Raw genomic sequence first — 21,853 nt, forward strand, 5'->3', positions numbered from 1 at the left:
ACTGTCCCCTTGATCCAATCACCTCCCACCAGGTCACTCCCTCAACATGTGGGGATTACAATTTGAGATGAGATTTGAGTGAGGACACAGAGCCAAATTATATTATATATTACATTTTATAAATTATATAATTATAATATATAGTATGTAATAATATATTACATACTATAATGCATACTTATATAATCTATATATTATATAAATATATAAAATATATGAATAATATGCTTTACATTTTTATAATGCTTTTAACTCTTTCTTGTCCTTAACATTTATCATGTGTCTGACATGATTTGAAATGAGGCTTATGTTTCTGTGTGTATGTCACAGAAATAAAGCATCATCATGCGTTAGACTAGAGCAGTGAACATAATAACATTTTCATTTGTAGAACACTTACAGGCTTCCAAATTACAAAATAAATGTTTATTGAACTTCTAATATGTGTCAGGCCATATATACATATATATGCAATTTCATTTAGTCCTCAAAATAACCTGTTTTACAGCTGAGGGAATGGAGACACATTGAGATTACATCATTTGTCCAGCATCAGCCAGGGATGAGTAACTGCAAATTTGTACTTGCTATATCTGGCTCCACATCTCAGGCTTTTCCTACCTTGCTATCACTATTGTTATTATTTTAACTATGTCATGTTGCTTATAGGGTGCTTTACTATAAAATTTCTTACTGAGTCCTGTCAACTCCATAGAAGGTAAGCTTTTATTCTTGTCTCACAGATGAGGCTCAGAGAAATACCTGCAAGGCTACACACACAGAAGAGGCAGGGGTGAGATTTGAACAAACCATGTCTTTAAACTCTGGTTTCAGGGTTTTCCACTCTGCCGAGGGTTTTCACCAATCAGTTGCCCTTTGTTTTCTTCTTAGTTTCAATTTTCTTGGGAACTTTGTGATAGTGAACTTAAGTTTTTTGCTTAATAATACTTTTCCCAGTTTTTAAGGCAGACACAGGCATATGTACATTAAAACTCTGACCTGCAGGCAGAAACACTTAATTTTTACTGATTTGATATAAATGTCTTGAGGGTCATTTCCATTTGGCTCTTTTAGAGTGATGGAAACTGTTTCTTGAAAGTCATTTAGCAGTAAGTAAAGGGATCTTAGCGTACATTCCATAGCTGTTTCTTTCCGACTGTCCAAAGATCCACAGGTCTCGCAATACCACAGTGAAATTTTAGGGCTTCCACTTACAACATGTGTAGTCAGTGGAGATAACTAGACTCATTGAATAGAGAGAACTTGGAGATCACCGTCAATTGCATGTTTTAGGTGTGTCATATTTGCTGTTATGCCCCTCACATCTAGCATTGCGTCTAGCACATTTATGAATTACAAGCACTAATAGATGAATGAATGAATGCAGATTGGGAAAATAACATCCTTGTTCTTAAGGTCGAATGGTTAGGGCAGGGGAAGCATCAGAGCCCAGCTCTCTTCGTTGCTGGTCCTGTGCCATTTTCCTTCTAGCACTTTCAGATGAGCTCTTTTATAATGAAGGAGGAAAGAACAAATTTCTCTACTGAGTGGTTCTGAAGCTCTTTGTGAAGTTCAGTCGAGGTGATGTAAGTCTGGCTGTCCCTTTACAGTAATAAGGATTCCTGTGGCTTAGATCTGTTTACCATCACATAGAACTATGTAGGGCACACTTGATTACATTATAGCATTTCATTTTAAAGGAAGACTCAGCACAATCCTCTTCTCTTTTGAGGTTCTCAGTGTCTGTCTATGCCATGTCCTACCCTTTTGTTCACCAATACTCTTGACTATTTGTATGACTCCCTCCCCACTCAGTCTCCAGCCTCTTCTCCAGTCATTTCAGCATTTTCATGGGTGTCTCTCTGCCCTCCTCTTTTCTGATTTTGCCAACTCTATCAATATTTATCTTAATTCCATTCAGCCCTCTGCTATACCCCATTTCTATGGTGATCAATTAGTCTAAGTAGGTACAAGTGGAGGCAGCATCAGACACACCCCAGAAGCATCCTCCACTCAATTCCAGTCCAGTCAGGTTACCCTGTAACTTTTAGAGCAGTAATGATTCTGCTTTCTTATAAGTAAGATGAAATAATGATTGAAATCAACCAAGTGAATAAAGAGTTGAGAGAAAATTCCACAACCAATATCACAAGGAAAACTTAGTCATAAAGAATTTCAGAGTTGGGCTTTTTTTTTTTTTTCCTTCCATTTTTAACAACCTCATCTTTCATCTCTGCAGAAGGCCAGCTTCTTTGTCACTGAGCAGCCCACACCATGGTCTTGCTGGAGACAAGCACTTGTATGATTTCAGTATGTGGTAGAGGTTTAGTAATTACATACAGGACACAATTTCAAGCAAGGGCAAATGAGGGGCTTGGCCACTCATCAGGTGAGATGACAAATGGCTGGCCCTTGTCCATCAGCATTGCTATAATTACGACGTGTTAACAGAGCTGCTGCCAGTACATAGCCTTGTACATGTCCCTGTTGGTCATATCAGCCTAGAACATGAGTTTTAATTATTTTTAGCAGAAGGGAATTAGCTCAAAACATATCATTTCCCAGCAATAATTATTTGTTTTGTTATTTAGCAACCTCCTCAAATGGTAATAGCTTAAATATTTACCAGGGGCTTTGGGGCAGCTCCCATCTTTTCCTGGATTTTGTATTAAACCGGGAATATGGGTCAGAGTCCTCACTCATCAGGTTATTCCACGGCCAACCAAACTCCTGAGTTAGCTACATCCTCTGTTCCCCCCGCCCCCTGCCTTTTTTTTTTTTTTTTTTTTTTTTGCTTCCACCTCAGGAAAGACACAAAATTACCCTCTGGCTCTCTCTAGACACCACAGTTAATATTTTGATGGTAAAGTCTGAGATCAGTGGATGAAAGGATCTCTCTACTATAACACACACTGTTATAATAAAATACTGTGAAAAACACTCCCTTAAGAGTTGGGGTAGAGTGCAGCTTTTTTTAAAGCATGGATGCCAGTCTTGCCTGAGTAAGACTTACACCAACAGATCCCACCTCAAAGGATTATGAATGGCATCAATGGAATAACGTTATCTTGCATAAATGGTAAAGTACTTCACAGATGCAAGATTATCTTGGGAAAGTCTATACCTCAGCCCTTTGTATTGCTTTTATGTGAGAAATTTAGGGGTATGCTGGCTGTTAAAGTTCAGCTTTTAGCTTAGATATATTTGATATGTAAAGGAAACTCTCTTTCCAAGATAATAGGGTCACCATGAAAAGCGGAACTTCTGGCACACAGGTGTGAATACCACTGCTTATTAAATAAATTAGTTATCCCTTGGTATCTGTGGAGGATTAGTTCCTGCAGATACCAAAATCTGTGGATACTCAGGTCCCTCATATAAAATGGCATATAACCTAGGTACATTTTCTCATACACTTCAAATTATTTATAGATTACTTATAATAACTAATATAAATGCTGTGTAAATAGTTGTTATACTGGATTGTTTTTATTTGTATTATTTTAATTGCTGCATTATTTTTATTTTATTGTATTTTCGATTCACATACTTTCCAGCTGTGGCTGGTTGAATCTGCAGATGCGAAATCTGAGGTTAGGCGAGCCGACTGTATAAGGAACAGGTGTGTTTCCACTTTGCAGGGACACTTCAGTAACTGCCGCTCTCTGCTTGATCAACAGTAGTTCGTACTGCACTGAAAGGAATGTCCTCCTCTTGTACACACCAGCAAGTTAACCTCTGGCAAGATCTCACAGATTAAGCCACGTGGAGATAACACACAGGCTCAATGGGTTAGACGCACTGCAGAGCACCTGGATAAGCTAGATAATTTGTGCAACATGTTCTTATCAGCAGCCTTCTCTAGCTCATCTGTGGCTTACTTTCAGTTCTCCTGGAACCTGCTTTTGTATGGAGTGTATTTCTACTCCACCTCACTATTGTTAGAAAGAGATCAAATGTTTCGGTCAAGGAGAAAGGTAAGGCAGAAATAAGGAACATTCCAAAATATTATACACCGATAATCCTTCCCCAAAATGTTGTCTTATTCCTCAGAGAAGTTAGGTTTAACACCAAGACTTCTACATCCAAGCAAAGCCCACCTTGGGATTCTCTTTCTTGTAGTGGCAGGTCTTTTTAAAATGAATGAGCACCTTGAACTTTTATACTAGGTGAGAGAGTTTAAGAGTGTCCTAATGCTAAAAACATCTGTTCATCAGCCCGCTCATCTCATGCAACAGCTCTCCAGAGGGGCCTATGCCAGCCTAGAGCAGTCCACACAGTTGTGTCTTGGTGAGGTCAAACATGACTGAATAAAAAACAAGAGGCAGCCAAGGGTAAAAGGCATGAACCAATAGTGTACTAATGAGTGATTTTATAGTGGATGTCAGCTGAGGTTGTTCTGGTACAGGTCTACTAGTCTTCCTTACACTCCCAGAAAGGGAGTGTGTGTAGGTTTGAGACAGAAGAAGGTGCTGAAATAGATCAGATGGTAATTTACCCATGGTCCTATTTCATGGATTTCCACTTTCTCTTCATTGTTGTGACAATCCAGAATGTATTATAGCTAACATTTTCTCCACTTCAGACTGGTTTATAGCTTGCCTCTAATATCAACTCAAAGCAGGTAGAATAAACCGATGGTACCACATGATATTCTGCTACTCCAGTTTATTGAATGAGTAAATTTATAGCTTTATTTGCATACAGAAAAGTGCATGAGAAAATAAGTATGTACAAAACAGTTGTGTGGCTGATCATGACTTTCAAAAATTGAACTACCTAGAAATAGTTACCTCCAGTTTACCACATTTAGGTATTTGGACATTTAAAGTACTATTTCAAGTCTGTGTTTATAGTGACTGAGTAGGAAGCTGATAGAAAATTATGCCATATATGATCAGCTATTACCATTAAACATAAAACCACAGGACTTTCTACTTGGGGCTAGTCAATAGAGGGTCATGTGGCCACTGTCTTGTTTAGCTTCTGAGCATCACCCTCTTCTTCCCCCTCAAGGTAACATTGGATGTGGTCGATGAACTCCCACAAGAACCTGAGCATTAAGGGTCAAGAGACAACATTAAAAACCCAACATAAACAAAACAAAACAAACTTATTTTGACAAGAATAAACCCTTCAGAACTGTGCTCACAACAGGACTGAAAATGAACTGGGAACGTTTCCAAGTTACGAGGAGAAAAATATTGTAGACATTAGATTTTCAATGGTGACCCCAAACATTTGTTCAACTTTTTCCTCCCCACTTATCTTCCTACTAACGATGATGAGATTGTGGCTGCAAGAAGGTTTTCCAGTTACTTGTTAAAGGCCTAGCACGACCCCAAATAAGCACCTAATGTGTTTGGCACAATCACATTTAGCTGATATGTTGCTCTGCAAAATAGAGTCCTTTGTTGCTGAGTTGAGTTCAATTTCTCTTGAACATTAACTGCTCTTCTGGAACTTCAGCTCAAGAGAAAGGCCTCCTCTTCCACAGGAAGGATATAGGTTGTGCCCATTTGCAATTCTAGTTCTTGGGACTAGCAATTACCGAGAATGAAGAGAGGCTCCAGAGCTGTCTGTGAATCATTAGTTTTTTTTTGTTTGTTTGTTTGTTTTTTTTGCCCTGTGAAAATCTCTGTTGCTTGTGAAAGAGTGGTAATGCTACTTGAACCCAGGAGCAAAACTGACTGAAAAAAGAATCAGGAAGAAAACGAGAGGAGAGATGAATAATGCTCTTCCCTCATTTGCAATGGCTAGCAGGAGATGGGAGAAAAGGACAATCTTGGCCTTGGGAGAAATTGATCTTCAGAAAGAAGAGAAGCTATCTTTTTAAAAAGGTCCTTCAGTGGTTAGATTCCAAAGTGTCTAAGGAGAAGTTGTAGTTGCTTCAATTGTACTTTAGAAATTCTCTGTAACTGACAGTCTAAAGCAAGATTTCTTTTAAGAAGGTGCCTTGTTCTACTATAACCTTTAGGTTTTATGCTCTGAAACAGAACCCCCGAACAACTTTGAACAATAAGGATTTGAAAATTTATTCAAAACACTATGAGATGAAGGGATGTGGTGGCTGCGTCTCCCAACCAGAGGGTAGAAGGCAGGTGTTCTAGAATGTTCCAGGGACACAATAGGCAGGGTTCAGTAGGAAAATTACTGTACTTCATTTACACTTAAGCTAGAGAGTTTAGGATCTTAATTTAATTAAAGCCATAGATTCAGTTTAGCTTTAACCTAGACAGAAAGTGAAAAGCATTTTACAGGTAGAAGAGGCAACGAGAAATAAGGCAACAGATAATATGTCAAAGCTGGAACAAAGGCAGAAATCAGGGCATGTCTGGCTATCAGCTTTGTTTTTGACTACTAAGGCCAACCTTTTTATTCCTCCGGATGGTCTGCAGACCAAGTTCCTAGAGAGGTATGGAGAAGAAAGAAACCTGTGGTTAGAATTTTTGAACTGAATATCAATGTATTAAATATCAAGTCATTATTAAAGATGTCAGTAATAGTATCTCCTAGGGCTGATGTGAGGATTGACGAAGATGATAAATGTAGAGCATCTAATAAAATGATTAGCACAAGTGCTCAACAATGTGAGTTATTTTATCCCATGAGAGTTCCCCTTACCCAATCTATTGATGTAGCAGGTTGACCTAACTATCCTTCCTTCATGACCTAAAGAAGAAAGGACTGCCAAAGAGAAGTCTAGTTCATTCAATTTAGTCCATACAATCCATCTTGACTCCGAGTGTTGTTTACTCCTTCCATAGGTTTGGGTGTATCTCCCCTTGAGTGGAAGGTGAGAATGAGTCTCTAGTAAGACTTCTAGCTCTTAAATATCTACTCTACTGCGTTATTACCTTTAGAATCACCTGCACTCTTGTTAAAATGAAGCATTTCCTTGGCACCAAAGAGAAATTCCTTAGGGCTGTGGTAGGACCCAGGAATTTGCATTTTTAATGATTTACCCAGTTCTCTGAAGCAGTTTATGGAAAGGTACTATAGGAAACACAGACATTGTAGAACTGGAGTTGAGGGAAAATGATCCAAATGCCTATAAGCTCAATCTTATTGTTCTTACCACATTTAAGATATTTATCTATTAAAAATAATTACATTCTAGATGGGCCAAATCATAGTTTAGTAGTCCTGTTTGGATGAGACAAGATTGGAAAAAAAAGGGTTTTGTTTTTTTTTTTTTTCATTATTCCTATTGTTCTACCCCTAGCAGCTGCCCTACCTGCTCTAAAATGGGGAGCACCTTCTTTTCCCTACTAAATTCAGTCTTTTGAGATGAGAACAAAGTTGCTGTCACCTTCTGTTGAGAAAGAGTTACACTGAGCCCTTCCAGGGTTTCAGCTGAGGGTGATTCAACCTAATCACTTTCTAAGATTAAGTAGAATCTTAGACAGAAGAATCAACCTTCAGACTCATTTTGAGCTCCTACTGCCTATGAAGGAGATCTTTAACAGTTGTTAAAACTTTTAGATTTAATACCATCAAGAGGAGTAATGATCATAATCTGTTTTGCTGACTTGTATGGTGGCTTCAGAAGATCTTCAGAATCTGAACCCTTTATAGGAAACCAAATTATTACTAGGTTGTTTTGCAATCACTTCAATATGAAAGTTAAAAGGTTAGAAACCTGTGATGTGTTGTTTTGAGTTTTACTTCCCACACAGAACTGAAAAACCAAAAATGGGATAAGATAAAAATCCACATCCCCAAGGGTTTATTACTAATTTTTGATGTGTTTAGGAATTCTATTCGTAAGTGCCCAGCCTAGTCATTATTGAATGATCTAAGTATAGATTTCCATGTTGATTATTCTTAAATTATAGATATTTACCCTCTTTCCAATTCTAAAATTAAAATTTCACTCTTTACTCCATGTCACCCTTTCTCACAAAAACCCCTGAGATAGACTTATTAGGATCTTCTACTTACAGAATTTAGGCAAAAGGATTTCCAAATGGATCCCTATATATCTCAGAAGATACAGGTTGAGGAGAAGCCACCTAAGAAGATAAATCATCTAGTCAATAAATACAGTTACAGTCATAAGAAAAAAAATTTACAATGAAGACTTCCAAAATTCTTTTAAAACTCGCTTAGGCCATAGGCCAATCGGCCAATCAAACATTATACGGGGCTTACAGTGATTTGTTTCCATCTGCTTGCACGTGGCAGTGTATATTATTTACGTGAAAATCAAGGTTCAGATGCATTTCATTTGCCTCCCCCAAATGGGAAGTATTATTTTTATAAACTATAGAAATATTATTGGAAAATTAAGAACTTACATTTTTGAAAGGTTTTCAAGATGGTATTTTGGCTCAATTTTCTCCCGAAATGCTTTCATGGGTCAGGTTAAGTGAGATATGAAGAATGTTTTCTATGTGATATTATTTCTCAAATTCAGAAGATAATAGTTCTTGTGCAAATAATCCTTCTCCAGTTTACATCAATGTTTATACTGTGAAGGTTCTTGGTGACAAATCTTAGCCAAACATGTTTTACCATCAAAAAGTTATTATAGCCAGGTGCGGTGGCTCATGACTGTAATCCCAGCACTGAGGGAGGCCAAGGCAGATGGATCACTTGAGGTCAGGAGTTTGAGACCAGCCTGGCCAACATGGCGAGACCCCATCTCTACAAAAAAAATACAAAAATTAGCCAGGTGTGGTGGCATGTGCCTATAGTCCCAGCTACTCAGGAGGTTGAGTCAGGAGAATTGCTTGAACCCAGGAGGTGGAGGTCGCAGTGAGCTGAGATTGCACCACTGCACTCCAGCCTGGCCGACAGAGGAAGACTGTCTCAAAAAAAAAAAAAAGCTATTATAAAAGCAAGGTTAATTCAGGAGGCCAGAGCTCTATGTGGCATGTACTTTGGAGAACAGCTTCTAGTGGTTGATACTTACAGAGGCTTGTGATGAACCAAAAGAGTCTTTAAAGAAAGGGTTCTCAAATGCATTGTCAGCAGATTTGGTAACTGGCAGGGAAACTTGTCTGGGTGCTGGCTTTGGTGGTTCTAGAAGGCAAAAAATCCAGGCAATCAGTAGACAAGCTTTCCCCAAATACAGGCCAGTCCCTGAGTCAGCTTATCTTTGAAATTTAGTTCCATACTTTTGAAATTTACATCAGTGGAACAAAAATCAACACCAAATACTAGGTATCCCAATAATTATTATCCCTCTCAGAAGAGAAAGCTATGCATATTTATCTGAAGTGGAAGAGATTCAGAATCCCCTCACTTAAAGCTTTGGAACATGTATGACGCCTTATTATACAGCCCTCCAAGAGCCACCAGTCATCACATTTCAATAGCTCATGGCAGCCCTCTTAAGATTTATCACTAGAGGGCAGCATTGGATCAGTCCTCAGAAATGACTAAGGTAAACAGTTATCACCAAAAGGTAAATGGTTAAGTTGTCTCCATAACCCTTGATTGCCAACAGAAGCAAAAGCAAGGCTATTGATGGGTGGGAGAGGGTTCATTTGGGGGACTCATTTAGGTTCATGTGGCAGTGGAGATAGTTGTTGGAACAGTAGGCAGAGTGGTGAGTGGCTTACCATTGATCTTATTCAATAGTTGATTAGCATCAAAGTCATCATGGTCTGCATTCTCCTGAGGAATGCCAACTTTGCTGTTGAAATAACTGGAAAAGGCACTCGAAGTCCCAGAAGGAGTCTGCTCTCCCTTCCGGGCAGGCACAGCAGGTGGCTGCCGCAGTTGGAAATCCTTAAACATTTCTTTCACATCCTTGATCTCTTTATCCCCAAGTGGGTCTAAGGCAGTGAAGGCATCACTGGAGATGTCCTTGGGAGGGCCAGCTCTGGGAGGTGGCTGAGGAGGAGTGGCCAGGAGAGAAGAGTGCATGGACTGGGGCTGAGTGGACACAGCAGGAGCTGGAAAAATATTGCTCTGAAAAGGATTCCCCAAAGGGCTTGTTGTTGACCAAGCATTGGGTGCCGCAGATGCAGAAGGGCCCCAGACAACAGGCATTGGAGGGGGAGTTGAGGCTGCAAAGGGTGAAGGCTGATTCCAACCTGGGACAGCTGGACTTGTACCAAAAATGACAGGCTGACCAAAACCTGAAGGTTGACCACCCATCATGGCTCCCGGAACAATTGAAGGGGACTGATTGAAGACTAAAGATGCTGTGTTCCATGGTCCTGCCTGAGGGAGTGTGACAGTTACACCACCTGAAGTAAGAGGAAGAAAAATACTTATCAGGAGCCAAGCTTGAAGAAGATTCTTGAATTTCAGAGAGCACAACTCTCTGGGAAGTCTCGATGCAGCTAACACCTCCACTGAGTCCTGAGGCTGATGTGGGAAGAAGAAAGACTCTGAGCGATTAATCACTGTAAAAGTTAGCCAGCTAATCTATATAGTGAGCATTCAAATGCTGGTTGCATTTTGAGGCCCATGTTCTTCCTACCATGTCTTTTTAACTTTCCTCATTAGAGGTACCTACTCATCAAAAAAATAAGCCTTTATCATACAGACACTAGTTGTCTGATACATCACAAACAACTAGAACAGAGCCTGTTAATAGCAGGGACTTATTTGTTAAGTGAATATATTTTTATGCACAAACCATGCTGATTATGATGTAGTTAATTAAGATAATCCATTGGACTCTCTGAGTCATGGATTTGATCTTTTCATTTGGCAACTGGCTCATGTCTGGAGTCTTATGGAAACCAGCGGTCACACATGTGCAGAAGATCTCAACATGCTTGCATCCTGAAGAAACCATTTCAAAGTTTCTCCACTTTTTAATGCTGCCAACGCTGATACAGCTATATACATAAAGGGAAGATAAAGTTTGGCCAATGCCAAGGGAGTTTTAGGTGTTTATATATAAAAATGGAGGAAACGATGTTATCCTAGGAGGACTGAAACCTACTTGCTTTGAGCGTTGGAGCATGGCATTCTTTAGTTATGAAAGTTTTCTTCAGACCTGGGTTAGGGATGTTACATTTCCAAGAGGGAATACTTTGAAAATGGTGTTTAGGAGTGATGGAGCACGAGATTCTATCTTTGAGCTTCTTAGTCTGAGACATTGGTATTACCTGACTCCATTTTCATCAAGCACGCTGGCCATCTGGCCATGGGCACACATGGTATATTCACAGAGAGTGGTGGGTTTCAGAACAGGACATTTCACTTAATCAGCATGCTTTATGGAGGTGAGGAAACTGGGTGCAAGGATATTAATTAAAATTCAGAAGGTCATAGTCTGGTGTAGAGACTGAAAATCAGGCGCACTGGCTCGAAATCCAACACCCCATTCTCCTGTTCTGCCTACTTGGCAGCAAGACATGGGGCAATTTTAATTTTCAAATGCTATGTTAATTCAAACACTTATTTCACAGATACAGAAATCAGACTTCATTTTCACTGAAGAATATACCCTTTCATAACAAATGAAGAGAAAGTTCTCTTTTATTCTACAATACAGGCTCTAAAAATGGGTTTAGTTTGAACAAAGTTATTGCTCATATTTTAAAACACGCTCAGTTAAATTGTATTAACGGAAGCCAGATCATTCACTAATAATTTCCACCAGTTAGATGTGCAAAAAGGAAGGTAGAATTTTGTCATCTTTCATGTTGGATAACTTGTCTTCACTTAGGAAAATATCGTATTAGTGAGAATGGTATTCGTAAAAGAGAAAAATATTAGGGCTGGGGGCAGTGGCTTACTCCTGTAAACCCAGCACTTTGGGAGGCCAAAGTGGGAGGATCACTTGAGCCCAGGAGTTCAGAACCAATCTAGCCAACTTGGAGAAACCCTGTCTCTACTAAAAATACAAAAATTAGCTGAGTGTGGTGGTGCACGCCTGTAATCCCAGCTACTAGAGATGCTGAGGCACAAGAATGGCTTAAACGTGGGAGACAGAGGTTGCAGTGAGCTGAGACAGCACTGCTGCACTCCAGCCTGGGTGACAGAGTGAGACTCTGTCTCAAAAAAAAAAAAAAAAAAAAAAGAGAGAGAGAGAGGGAAATATTACATTTGCCAGGAATTCAAGGCTTTCTCAGTATATACTTATACCAGTCTTCATTCCTACCCACCAAATTCCCCACATTGTGTTTCAACACATTTAAGGCCCAGCTGGACAAAGTAGGGGCAAGGACTAAGGAAAAAGGGGACATGGGTATAGAACATTAATTTTATTACCTTCTGAAGCTAGATTAAAATACAAGCAAGTTGAAACTGAGGGCTCAGCTTTCTACAATACCCTCTCCCCACCCCCCAGATCTCCAGGGGAGACAGTCCCCCAGCTGGGTCTAGCGGAAGCCAGACCTACAACCTTCCATGGTTTGGCTGAGGATCCCTGCTAGTGGACAGGGACTATACTGTAGAGCTCAGTTTGAGTCCCATGTCCAAACTTGGAACAATCATCAGTATTCTGCAGTTGTATACCCCAAGGCCTCCACAGGGGCACCTAGCCAAAAAGCTTCACTTCGTCTGAATAAATAAACAGTTATAGGGTCCAGCTGTATTTTCAGGCTGACTTGTTAAATATTGGCTGCAAAAATTCTTAAGGGCATTGATATTAGATACAAAGCTCTGTGATGTGATCTCGCTGCAGACATTGCATTGCAAGTACTCTGGTCTTCTGTGAAGGAAGGGTACCAACCAGCTCCACTTGGGGGTGCAGGGAAAAGAGCAACGCAGAAAAGGAGAAGCCCCCAAGAGACATGAAGTCTTTAGAGAGAGCCTCTTGATGGGGTAAATGCGAACAGAGACCTGGGACAAGCTGGCTTTTCATACCCTCGCTGATTTCAGCCACTCAGCAGTTGAGTAACAGTCCTCCTCTGGCCACCCTATTCTAGATATGATTAAACAGACTTCTTGTAAAAGAACCAAAATATTTTCCTTTGTAGGAAAACAACAGAGACAGAGAGGAAAACAAAACAAAACAAAAGAAGGATCCTGATGACTGACTGCAGGAGGCAGAGAAAGCCAGGATCCCTGGTCAGATTTTATCAAAGGAGAGGAGAGTCCTTCCTCATCTACAGTCCTCCACCTCCCAAGCCAGAGTCCATTTGGAGTTTGTAGATGTGCCAAGAGCAGAAAAATAAAGAGTCCACAGCAGGACAGCAAAAACTATTATCAGGGTTTCTGAAAACTGTACCATGGAGTCTGAAAAGAAGTATAGGCTATGGACAAAGAATAGCAAGGCTAGCCCTCAGTCAAATGGACTTTCCCACTGTCCTACCATAGAGTGATCAGCAGCTCACACAAGCTAATGACACATTTAGGAATTAAGAGCATCAATGCATCCTAGATGTCTGATAAAATTCCACATCTTCCCTTATTTCCCTGCTTTTTTCAACTTTGGCTTTCTAGGACTTATGTTCTAGCTTCAGTAAAACACTCAAGCTAGCCAAAATATTGGCAAGGAGCTCCTATGGCAGAAGCGTTCAGAGACTGATTAGGATGTGTGCCTGATCTACCCTTACCATATGCCTAGGAACACAGCTGGGCCCAGAATCTAGGACTTTCACTCTATGACTTATTCTTGCTTCAGACTTAACTTATATCCTTCTTTGGCATATATCCCTGCTAAGAGGGCTATGTGTTGAAAGGGCATAGGCCTTCGATCTATTATGGTAAAAGACATGGAAGACATGCATGTTGCTACAGTTGACAGACAAACCTCTCTTATGTCAACCCTGTTTTGTTACTGAAGCTGGTCTGAGTTTAGGATCCCTTACAATTGTCTCTCAGGAAACCATGACCAGTTGGTTCAAGTAATTACAATATTGAAAATGAATGTATTGTCTCATGCTGCCTTGAGGAGCCAAATGTGAGTACAAGTCAAGAATATCAAATGGGTGTGGGGTTGTATAGGAGTAGAAGTGAGAGAAGGGCTCCCTGGGATGCTCAAATCTTATGCTGTAGAACCCTCTAGGAGTATGAAATGTCTTCCGATGCATCATCATTTTATGAGCAAAAGCAAAAGAGTCATACTTAATTTTATCTCTAGGCACCTACCTAGACCCGCCAGGGGCCCCACTGGGGCAGGAGCACTTGTTTTGAAGAGATCCAGAGGGTTGGGCTGCAGGGCTGTAGGTTGTCCTGTGGGTGACGCCTGGCCTGAAGGTTCTGAGACGGGAGGAGCAAAGATGTCTGATGCAAGCAAGTCATTGGCCGAAGACTGACAGGACAGGGAGGGAGGGAGAAGCCTTAGTTACTCACTAACAGTGAAATACAGCTTCATTTTGTCTCCTACTCTATACCCCAATTTGAGAGCCACAAAAAGGAAAACTTTTTTCTTGACAGACAAACAACAACAACACCTACTACTACAGAAAAGAGTCCTCCAAAAAGACACAGATTCCTACAACGGACGGACTACTGAGTCTTGGTGTCTGATACTACCTAGGGCTTGCAAAGTGAAATCTACTATACTCATTTACACAGTAACATTGGTCTGGTCTCATCAGCTAAATGCTTGAAGCTGGGGAAGCAAGTGTGTAAAAGGGGCAACCACCAATAAGCGTCCTAAATATTTTTGATAATTCCATTGGATTTTAAGTCAGTCTACATAGAAATCATAGGGTCTTAATCCAGGCAAGCCTTCATATTCTTAGAAGAGGTAAAAAAAAGACATCTATGGGAACTGCATTTTAAGCTGCTCTTAAATAAAGCTGAGATCATAGTGGTAACAGTAAATACATAAGCTTTTTCTAAACTTATGTATTTAGTCAGTATTTAAAAGAGGAGATAAGCTCGAGAATTTTACACCACCACCATGGACATTAATGTAATATGATGGGTGTGCAGGGCGTGCGTTAGTGTCAGGGAAGTACAAAGGGAATCACAAGGACTCTCACCCTCCCAACCCAGAGCATGATGATCAAACTTACCAGAGGTATAGAAGCATAGCAGCATTAAAAATGGAAAAACTTGTGTTTAGTTTAATCATAAGTGACAAGACATGCACATGGAAAGCAGGGTGTGACAAACACTGCTGAGAAGTTTAAACACGGTGGCAGTTAGAGGAAAGTACTCCTGGAGAACCAAAGTGCCTTATCCCACCTTCTATTTCACAGCCACACAGGAAACTACGAGAGCAGCAGGAAAGAGAGCTTGCATCACACCACCCTTTGGTACCGAACATGCACTCTGCTAATGGATATGTGGAGAAGACAATTCACCTTAGCAGTCCTTCTGCCTCTTCCTGGTTTGGTACTTTGTGGAGGTGGGATAATGGCTATGGAGTCATGTGGTGAGGACTGGACAGAGCTTTCCAAGTCCTGCTTTACGCCATTCTGTATGGACAGTCCTTTGGGAGGGCTTCCCACAAAAGGGTTCGGGGAGGATTTGACAGAGAAGCCATTCTGTTCTCTTTCAGATACCCCATTTTGAGTTCTCACTGCTGGCTGGGTTTGCGAACTCGAAAAGGGCCATGGGCCTGCCTGAGCTTCCTGTTTGCCAGTCCGGTTAGAGATCTGGTCAAATTGCTGACCAAAGTAGTCAACATCACCATTCAGGGGCCCATTACTCAGTGGAGTAGATGAGCTACTCAAATTCTCTTTCTTCTGATCTGGAGATTTGAGAGAATCAAACGAAGAAGGTGTCGATTGGTCTGGCTGTGTGAAAGGATCATCACGGAAAGGATCAGGATTAGGGGTGGGAAAGAAGTTGAGATTGGCAGAAAAGGCATTTTCAGGCAAGAAGGATGCCTGAGGTTTTGGTCGAGGAAGAGAACAGGAGGTGATGCCGTTTGTTAAGAATGGATTTTCTCTTAAAGAATTCTGATTGGTGTCGATTTCAGAGTTTAGATCCACTAACAGGATATCTTTGCTTTCCTATCACATTTGGAAAGAAAAAAAAAAGAAAGTGTTAGTTCATGTTGTGACTTCAAATGAGAAAATTACATAAGATGACTAGGATTATCAGAATTTCTATTTGAATTTGGTCTTGATAAACCAGTTGATCATTACCTCCTTCCATCAACCCCTGTAGTCCATTACTCCCTAGCTATAGCCTGGGTCCTTTCTATTACTCCCCAGTATCATGCCCTTTTATTTAAGTCTCAACATCATTAGGTGAAGTCTTACTGTTGCTTACTTCATGTCTCTGCTCACCCTGGTTCACACATACTGACTGGCTTAATTCATTATGAGCATTGTTTCAATTTGTGACTTTGAAAGTCTTGAAGGGAATTGATTGTGAGTTACTCTAAATGATTATCAAAGTATGTTGAGCTTGAAAGTAAGTGGTTTCAGAAGCCTAGCTCAGCTTCCTACCTGATACACACACAGTCCTCTCTATTGTAACCCCCAGAGTCATGTAGGATCATCTCTCTAAATGAGAACATTCATCAACTAATACATTCATATTTTATAGTTCTGGCTGTAATGAAATTTAAGGTCAAATGCATTTCCCTAAAATCAGTCCAGTTCTTTCCTCTAGAGGTGGGAGAGAGGCTTTTCCTTTATGTCACGGCCTTCAGGTATGCCTCTTAATATTAAGGCTCTTGCTGAAGCTGATAGCCAAGTAGGATCTCATCCTCATCATCCCAGTCTCTCCTCTGGACTTACCCTTTTTGTCTATGTCCTCTGAAAGAGCTGAAAGAGACACTCAATACTGACCTAATTTAGTCAATCACACATTAAGATCTCCTATTTGTACATCTTTACATAACATTGCTTAGAGTTCCCTGTGTTGTGACAGTAATCTCATTTATTTAGTGGTTAAAGTTAACCAAAAACTGATCTTTAATTTATATACAGTAGTCCCTCCTTATCCTCAGGGAATATGTTCCAAAGCCCACAGTGGATGTCTGAAACGGCACATAGTGCCAAAACCTATATACAGTATATTTTTCATATACATACACATGATAAAGTTTAATTTATCAGTTAGGCACAATAAGAGATTAACAACAACAATTAATAATAAAATAAAACAATTATAACAATATGCTGTAATAAAAGTTATATGAATGTGGTCTCTCTGTCTCTCTTCTCTCAAAATATCATATTGTACTGTACTCACTTATTTTCAGACCAAGGTTGACCACGGACTTATTTTCAGAAAGTGAAACTGCAGATAAAGGGGAACGATTGTACAAGGTAGACACATGGGTTTAAGAGTTAATTTGAAAGACATATCGAATATATAGCTCTACTAATTCTATCCCCTCTCTACCATTTCTCTGGTGTGTCAATTTTTTGAATTTTCAACTGTTCAATAGAAATTTCTCAGCTTAAAAGCAGTAAATTTGATGAATCCGACATGTCTTTATTCCAGTAAAAGACAGAATTATAACTCACCCTAGGATAGAACTTTCATACTGATATCACTTCCTTCTGCTTGACTTTGATCCATTAAATACTTAACTATGCTACCCAGAGAAGAATATAAATGATAAAAAACGCCTCGCTGAAGTAGAAGTTATAGTAGTTACCTTGCATTTTCGTGGGCAGAATACTAAATATTTTGATCATTGTGGAAAAAAACAACTTCAAAGGAATATAAAATTTGCAAATTAGTGAATACAAAAGGGTTCACATAGAATTCCTTGGCTTTTAAAAGAAAAAAAATACCCAATTTTTTAGAAAATTTAAGTCCTATTTCATGGCCACAAAAGAGGCAGCAAAATCAGACCTAAATGGCACTCTACCTTTTGGATTTTTTACTCTGAGGCATAAAAACACAGTTTTTATAAGCCAAAGCCAGGCTTTCTCTTTATAAAAGAAGAATTTGTCACAAGAAAGAGCTTACAATTAAAAAAAAATTTAATCAGAGAAATGGTTTGGAAGAGCTATTAATCTAGGGATCTTTATACAATCTAAAGGTAGGATAAAATTTATTACAAAAGCTTGTGATTTCAATATTTATTTATTTGTTTTGAGCCACCTCTGGGTTAGAACAGTTGACTGTTCACAGCTGTTCTCCTTTTCAAATACTTCAGAAGAAGTCCTTAGGACACCAAACAGGAGCCACAATGTTAGACTTCTGAATAGTCACCCTATAAGTAAAATGTATAAGGCTCTCCTCAGGCTGGGTTTGTTATTAATCCAAGATTAAAAGTGTAGTTCACAGACTACAACTGAGAGGCCAAAGACTCCTCATCCACCTCCTTGGTCAGAGCCTCATTCATTCTTTGTCGGACTGTCAACACTGCATCCAGTTGGCCACTGTTTGAGCACCTGAGCCTCAGGCACTGGAGATAGGCAGTAGGTTACAGAACCTACTCATAGGGAGCTCCAGTAAGTGGGCATAAATCCCGAGTTCCATAGCCTAGCTCTTCTCTGGGTGGCTAATCTCACCTAACCATTCCAGTTTGTCAGACTGAGGACTTCCCTACTCAAAGCCTTAAGTGGCCTCCTGCTGCTCCCTATATTAAAATAAGCCTCCTTAGGCCAAATTTTCATGATCCACAATAAGACCCACGTTGTTTCTAGCCCAACTACGAACCTACTTTCCTACATATATCAAAGACCCAACTCAATTCAGATTCTTTACAAAGCTTTTAGCATTGATTTTTCTGTCTGCACATTCCCTGTTGCCACCCATGTTATCTTAATGGCATGTATACAAGGACATAAGTGACACTCGTGCTTTGTATCCTGATCCCATCCCTTGTACCAGATTTAATTTCCTTGATCATAGGTCATGTCTTATATTCTTCCCATAGTAACTGTGCTTTCAAGTGGTTAAGTTGTTAAAGTTACAGAATATGGGTTTTTATGTTTTTCTTTTTCTTTTCTTCTTTTGAGATGCAATGTGGAAGGAAAATGCTCAAGGGGCTTGCCAATAAAAATTCTGTTCTAGGGGATACCACATAGCTTGCAACATGAGCATTATTTCAAATTCATAAAACTTTTCTGTATAAATTTGAGGGGAGTGACAACCATCTAGGACCAATAATAAAGTCTAGGCAATTTAGATTTCTTTCTCTCTTTACATGTTTCAAAGCAATTGTTGAAAGAGTTGAATATTTTTAAACATGCTGGCTTTGCCAAGTAGAGATAAATCTATTTTTGACCTATGACTATAGAGTCAGTAGATAAGAACATGTTGTCAAAGCTTAACCAGCACATAATTAGATCTGTTAGCCTTCCTTTGGTTATCAGAGTATATATTTTGATGGTATTTTACTTTATTGTTAGTTTAGCTAAAACTTGAATTCCTATAAATAAAAAATTTTTAGACTGCATAAAGTCTAATGAAAATGAGACTGAAGTTTATCCATATTGTTTTCCATTTCCGTTTTTAGAACATTCTGGAAGTCTACAGAAGTAGATTATAAGGCAGTACTTCCTTGCCTGTTCCACTGGAATTCCACTTCATATCTTGAGTGCTTTGCTCTCTTTGAATATTACTGATTTATTTTGAAGAAAGCATCACTGATGGAGGAAAGGGCAAAGTTGACTACAAATCAAAAGGACCTCAGAGTTAGGATGGATCTGTCAGGATAATCTAGTCTAGTATTTTAAAAAGTTTATCCTCAGAACTATAGCAAACATTATGAAGAATGTAAGGTTCTATAGGCAAGTGAGTTAGGGCTCACTGCTAAAATGAATATTAAACAGGCTTCTCTCTTACAGGTATTTTAGAACATTACCATGCATTGTGATTCTCATTTGGTTAGGGTCAGAGAAGAATGCTTGAAGTCCCTGCTCCTCTCCATCTCATTTGACCTGAAAGTTTTATGCAGTGAGGATTCACAGGCCTCAAATTCTCTGCAGAACTCCGAAGTGAGAATTTTACCCAATCTTTGATCTGTTGCTTGAACTCCTGTAACCTTGGTCACGTAGGCTTCCATGTTAATTTCCTGAGCAAGGGAGTCCTTTCTAGACATTGCCCCCCATTATTCTAGACTAATTCTCTTTTTGTGTTTATTGCTTTCTCATCTTTTATGTTCAATTCTAGAAACTCACTTCCTCAGAAGCATTATCTGAATTTCTGAACTAGATAAATACCCTGTAAGTAACATCAATTGCTAATGATGTGATTAGTTTTAGTGTTGGTCTCCCTGCCAGAGAGTAAATTCCATGATGTCATTGATGTTGTGCATTTTACTGCTATGCCTTGCAAATAGCGGGTGCTCAGGAAACTGTTATAGAAATAAAAGAAGTTGCAAGAAGTAATTCAAAATGTCATGGACATGAGGTATGTTTTGGAAGGTCTGAAGACTTAGGCTTAAGCCTTGAATCTGGACCTCTTTCCTGTTTTTTTTCTTCTTCTACTTCTTCTTCTTCTTCTTTTTCCCTGAACCACCATTTTTTTTTTTTTTTTAATTTGTAAAGGAAAATACTGTTCTATTCTTACAGGGTTGTTACAGATCATTCAATATTGAGCAGACTGGATATAGTATAAAATCCTGTGAGAATGGGGAGCTTTCTAACAAGGACAAGCTTTGGTGGAATATAACTGAACCTCTTGTTTGTTTTAAATCTTACTTCACACCAAATTTATGCTGCTAAATTGCAACTGACAGAATGCAAAAGAAATGAAGAGGACAGGAGGCTTTATGATTACCCATCTAACAATCATACTTTCTTCAAGTAGGCTTATTCAAGGGCTATTATTCAGCTCCTCCTTCTAATCCTAAGTGATACCATGAAGGACTACATTGCTGACCTATTGTTCAGGTTTAACCTGTAAGCAATATTAATATAACTGAATTAGTGTGGATAGGTTCCCATGGTGACTTAAGATTCACATTTATTCTAAAAACCATTGACACTTCATTTGCAAAAATCAACGGTCACCTTCCAAGTTTCAATGAGATGCTTAGGATTTCTGGTTATTGCCAATTTGAGTTATAGATGTCATTTTTATTACATTGCAAATTTAAAAACAAACACTTACTGTTGGACTATTTAGGTCAGGAGGTGTAGACATGTCCCCAAACAAATCCATCTGGTCAACACCCTTAAAAAAGTATTTGAATTAGATTCAGATGTGTCTACTAAAAAAGATTACTTCGTATATTGTTGTGATCATTTGTTTCCTAAAGTTTAGGAAAGTAGTTGTCACAATTTAATTTCCATTTAATTAATAGATTTCATATTAAGCTATTTAGGTCAAGAAGTGTAGACATTTCTCAAAGCAAATCTATCTTGTCCACATCCTTAAAAATGTTAGATTAGATTCAGGTGTGGCTACTAGAAAGATTACTTTTCTAATCTTTTTTTGACTACTTTTGTATATTGACATAGATGTTACACTAACATTTTGAAAAATAGTTGTCTCAATTGAATTTTCATACAGATTCAATGCAGATTTGGTATCAGCAACATCTACAGGAAGTAGAAACCACGTTCAGATAAATAAGAGCTGTCAAACATCACATATTAATACATACCAATTTCAGTTTGTTAGTTTGGTCATCCAGAATCATTAGGGCTTCGCTCCCATTCTGAAAAGATAGCAAATATTTAAGGATTGAGTTGAGCTTTCTCTATAAAATGTATTTGTCCACTGTATTACCTTACTAAGCAGCAATGGTTTTGGTATTCATCTTTTAACTAAACATCTTTCATGATCAAAGTGGTCATAAACACATAGGAATAAGCGAGGTGGTAAGAGTGGTTGGGCAGGTAGCAAACAGGGGCTTACGCGCATCACACACATGATTAACAAGAAGTCAAGATGCAATTTTACCTCAACTGCTTTGTTGGCTTCCTCTATCTAAAAAGAAAGATACATATTCAGTGATCTTCGTATTCATAGTGAAAGGGAGTTAAATACAAAAACAAGTATGCCTGAGGTTCACAGACATAAGGCAAGAATAAGTCTCATATATTATTTCTGCCCTCCATTCCCCTCCCCTTTTCATGTCAATATTAGGTTTGAGTAGAGGTACTGGATTTAAACT

General features: G+C 39.1%; 1 protein-coding gene across 19 annotated transcripts in view; it reads right to left on the minus strand.

The window, feature by feature from the left end:
* Window positions 1–21,853, minus strand: part of DAB2 (DAB adaptor protein 2) — an 82,849-nt gene that overhangs the window by 2,560 nt on the left and 58,436 nt on the right. For 2 of the 19 annotated variants that reach the window (XM_073993355.1, XM_073993351.1), the window contains exons 7-15: window positions 21,640–21,666; window positions 21,341–21,394; window positions 20,845–20,907; window positions 14,008–14,170; window positions 9,570–10,202; window positions 8,918–9,027; window positions 7,945–8,015; window positions 6,372–6,407; window positions 4,654–5,053 (exon numbers count right to left, since the gene is read on the minus strand). In XM_073993355.1, the coding sequence (XP_073849456.1) occupies window positions 7,950–8,015; window positions 8,918–9,027; window positions 9,570–10,202; window positions 14,008–14,170; window positions 20,845–20,907; window positions 21,341–21,394; window positions 21,640–21,666 (1,116 nt within the window). In that variant the 3' untranslated portion in view covers window positions 4,654–5,053; window positions 6,372–6,407; window positions 7,945–7,949. Of the gene's footprint in view, window positions 1–4,653; window positions 6,408–7,944; window positions 8,016–8,300; window positions 8,650–8,917; window positions 9,028–9,569; window positions 10,203–14,007; window positions 14,171–15,173; window positions 15,828–20,844; window positions 20,908–21,340; window positions 21,395–21,639; window positions 21,667–21,853 lie in introns of those variants that run through there. The other 17 variants (XM_073993354.1, XM_005556782.5, XM_073993359.1 and 14 more) reach the window with 15 other exon arrangements.

This window comes from Macaca fascicularis, chromosome 6 (genome assembly GCF_037993035.2).
Source record: "Macaca fascicularis isolate 582-1 chromosome 6, T2T-MFA8v1.1".
NCBI lineage: Eukaryota > Metazoa > Chordata > Mammalia > Primates > Cercopithecidae > Macaca > Macaca fascicularis.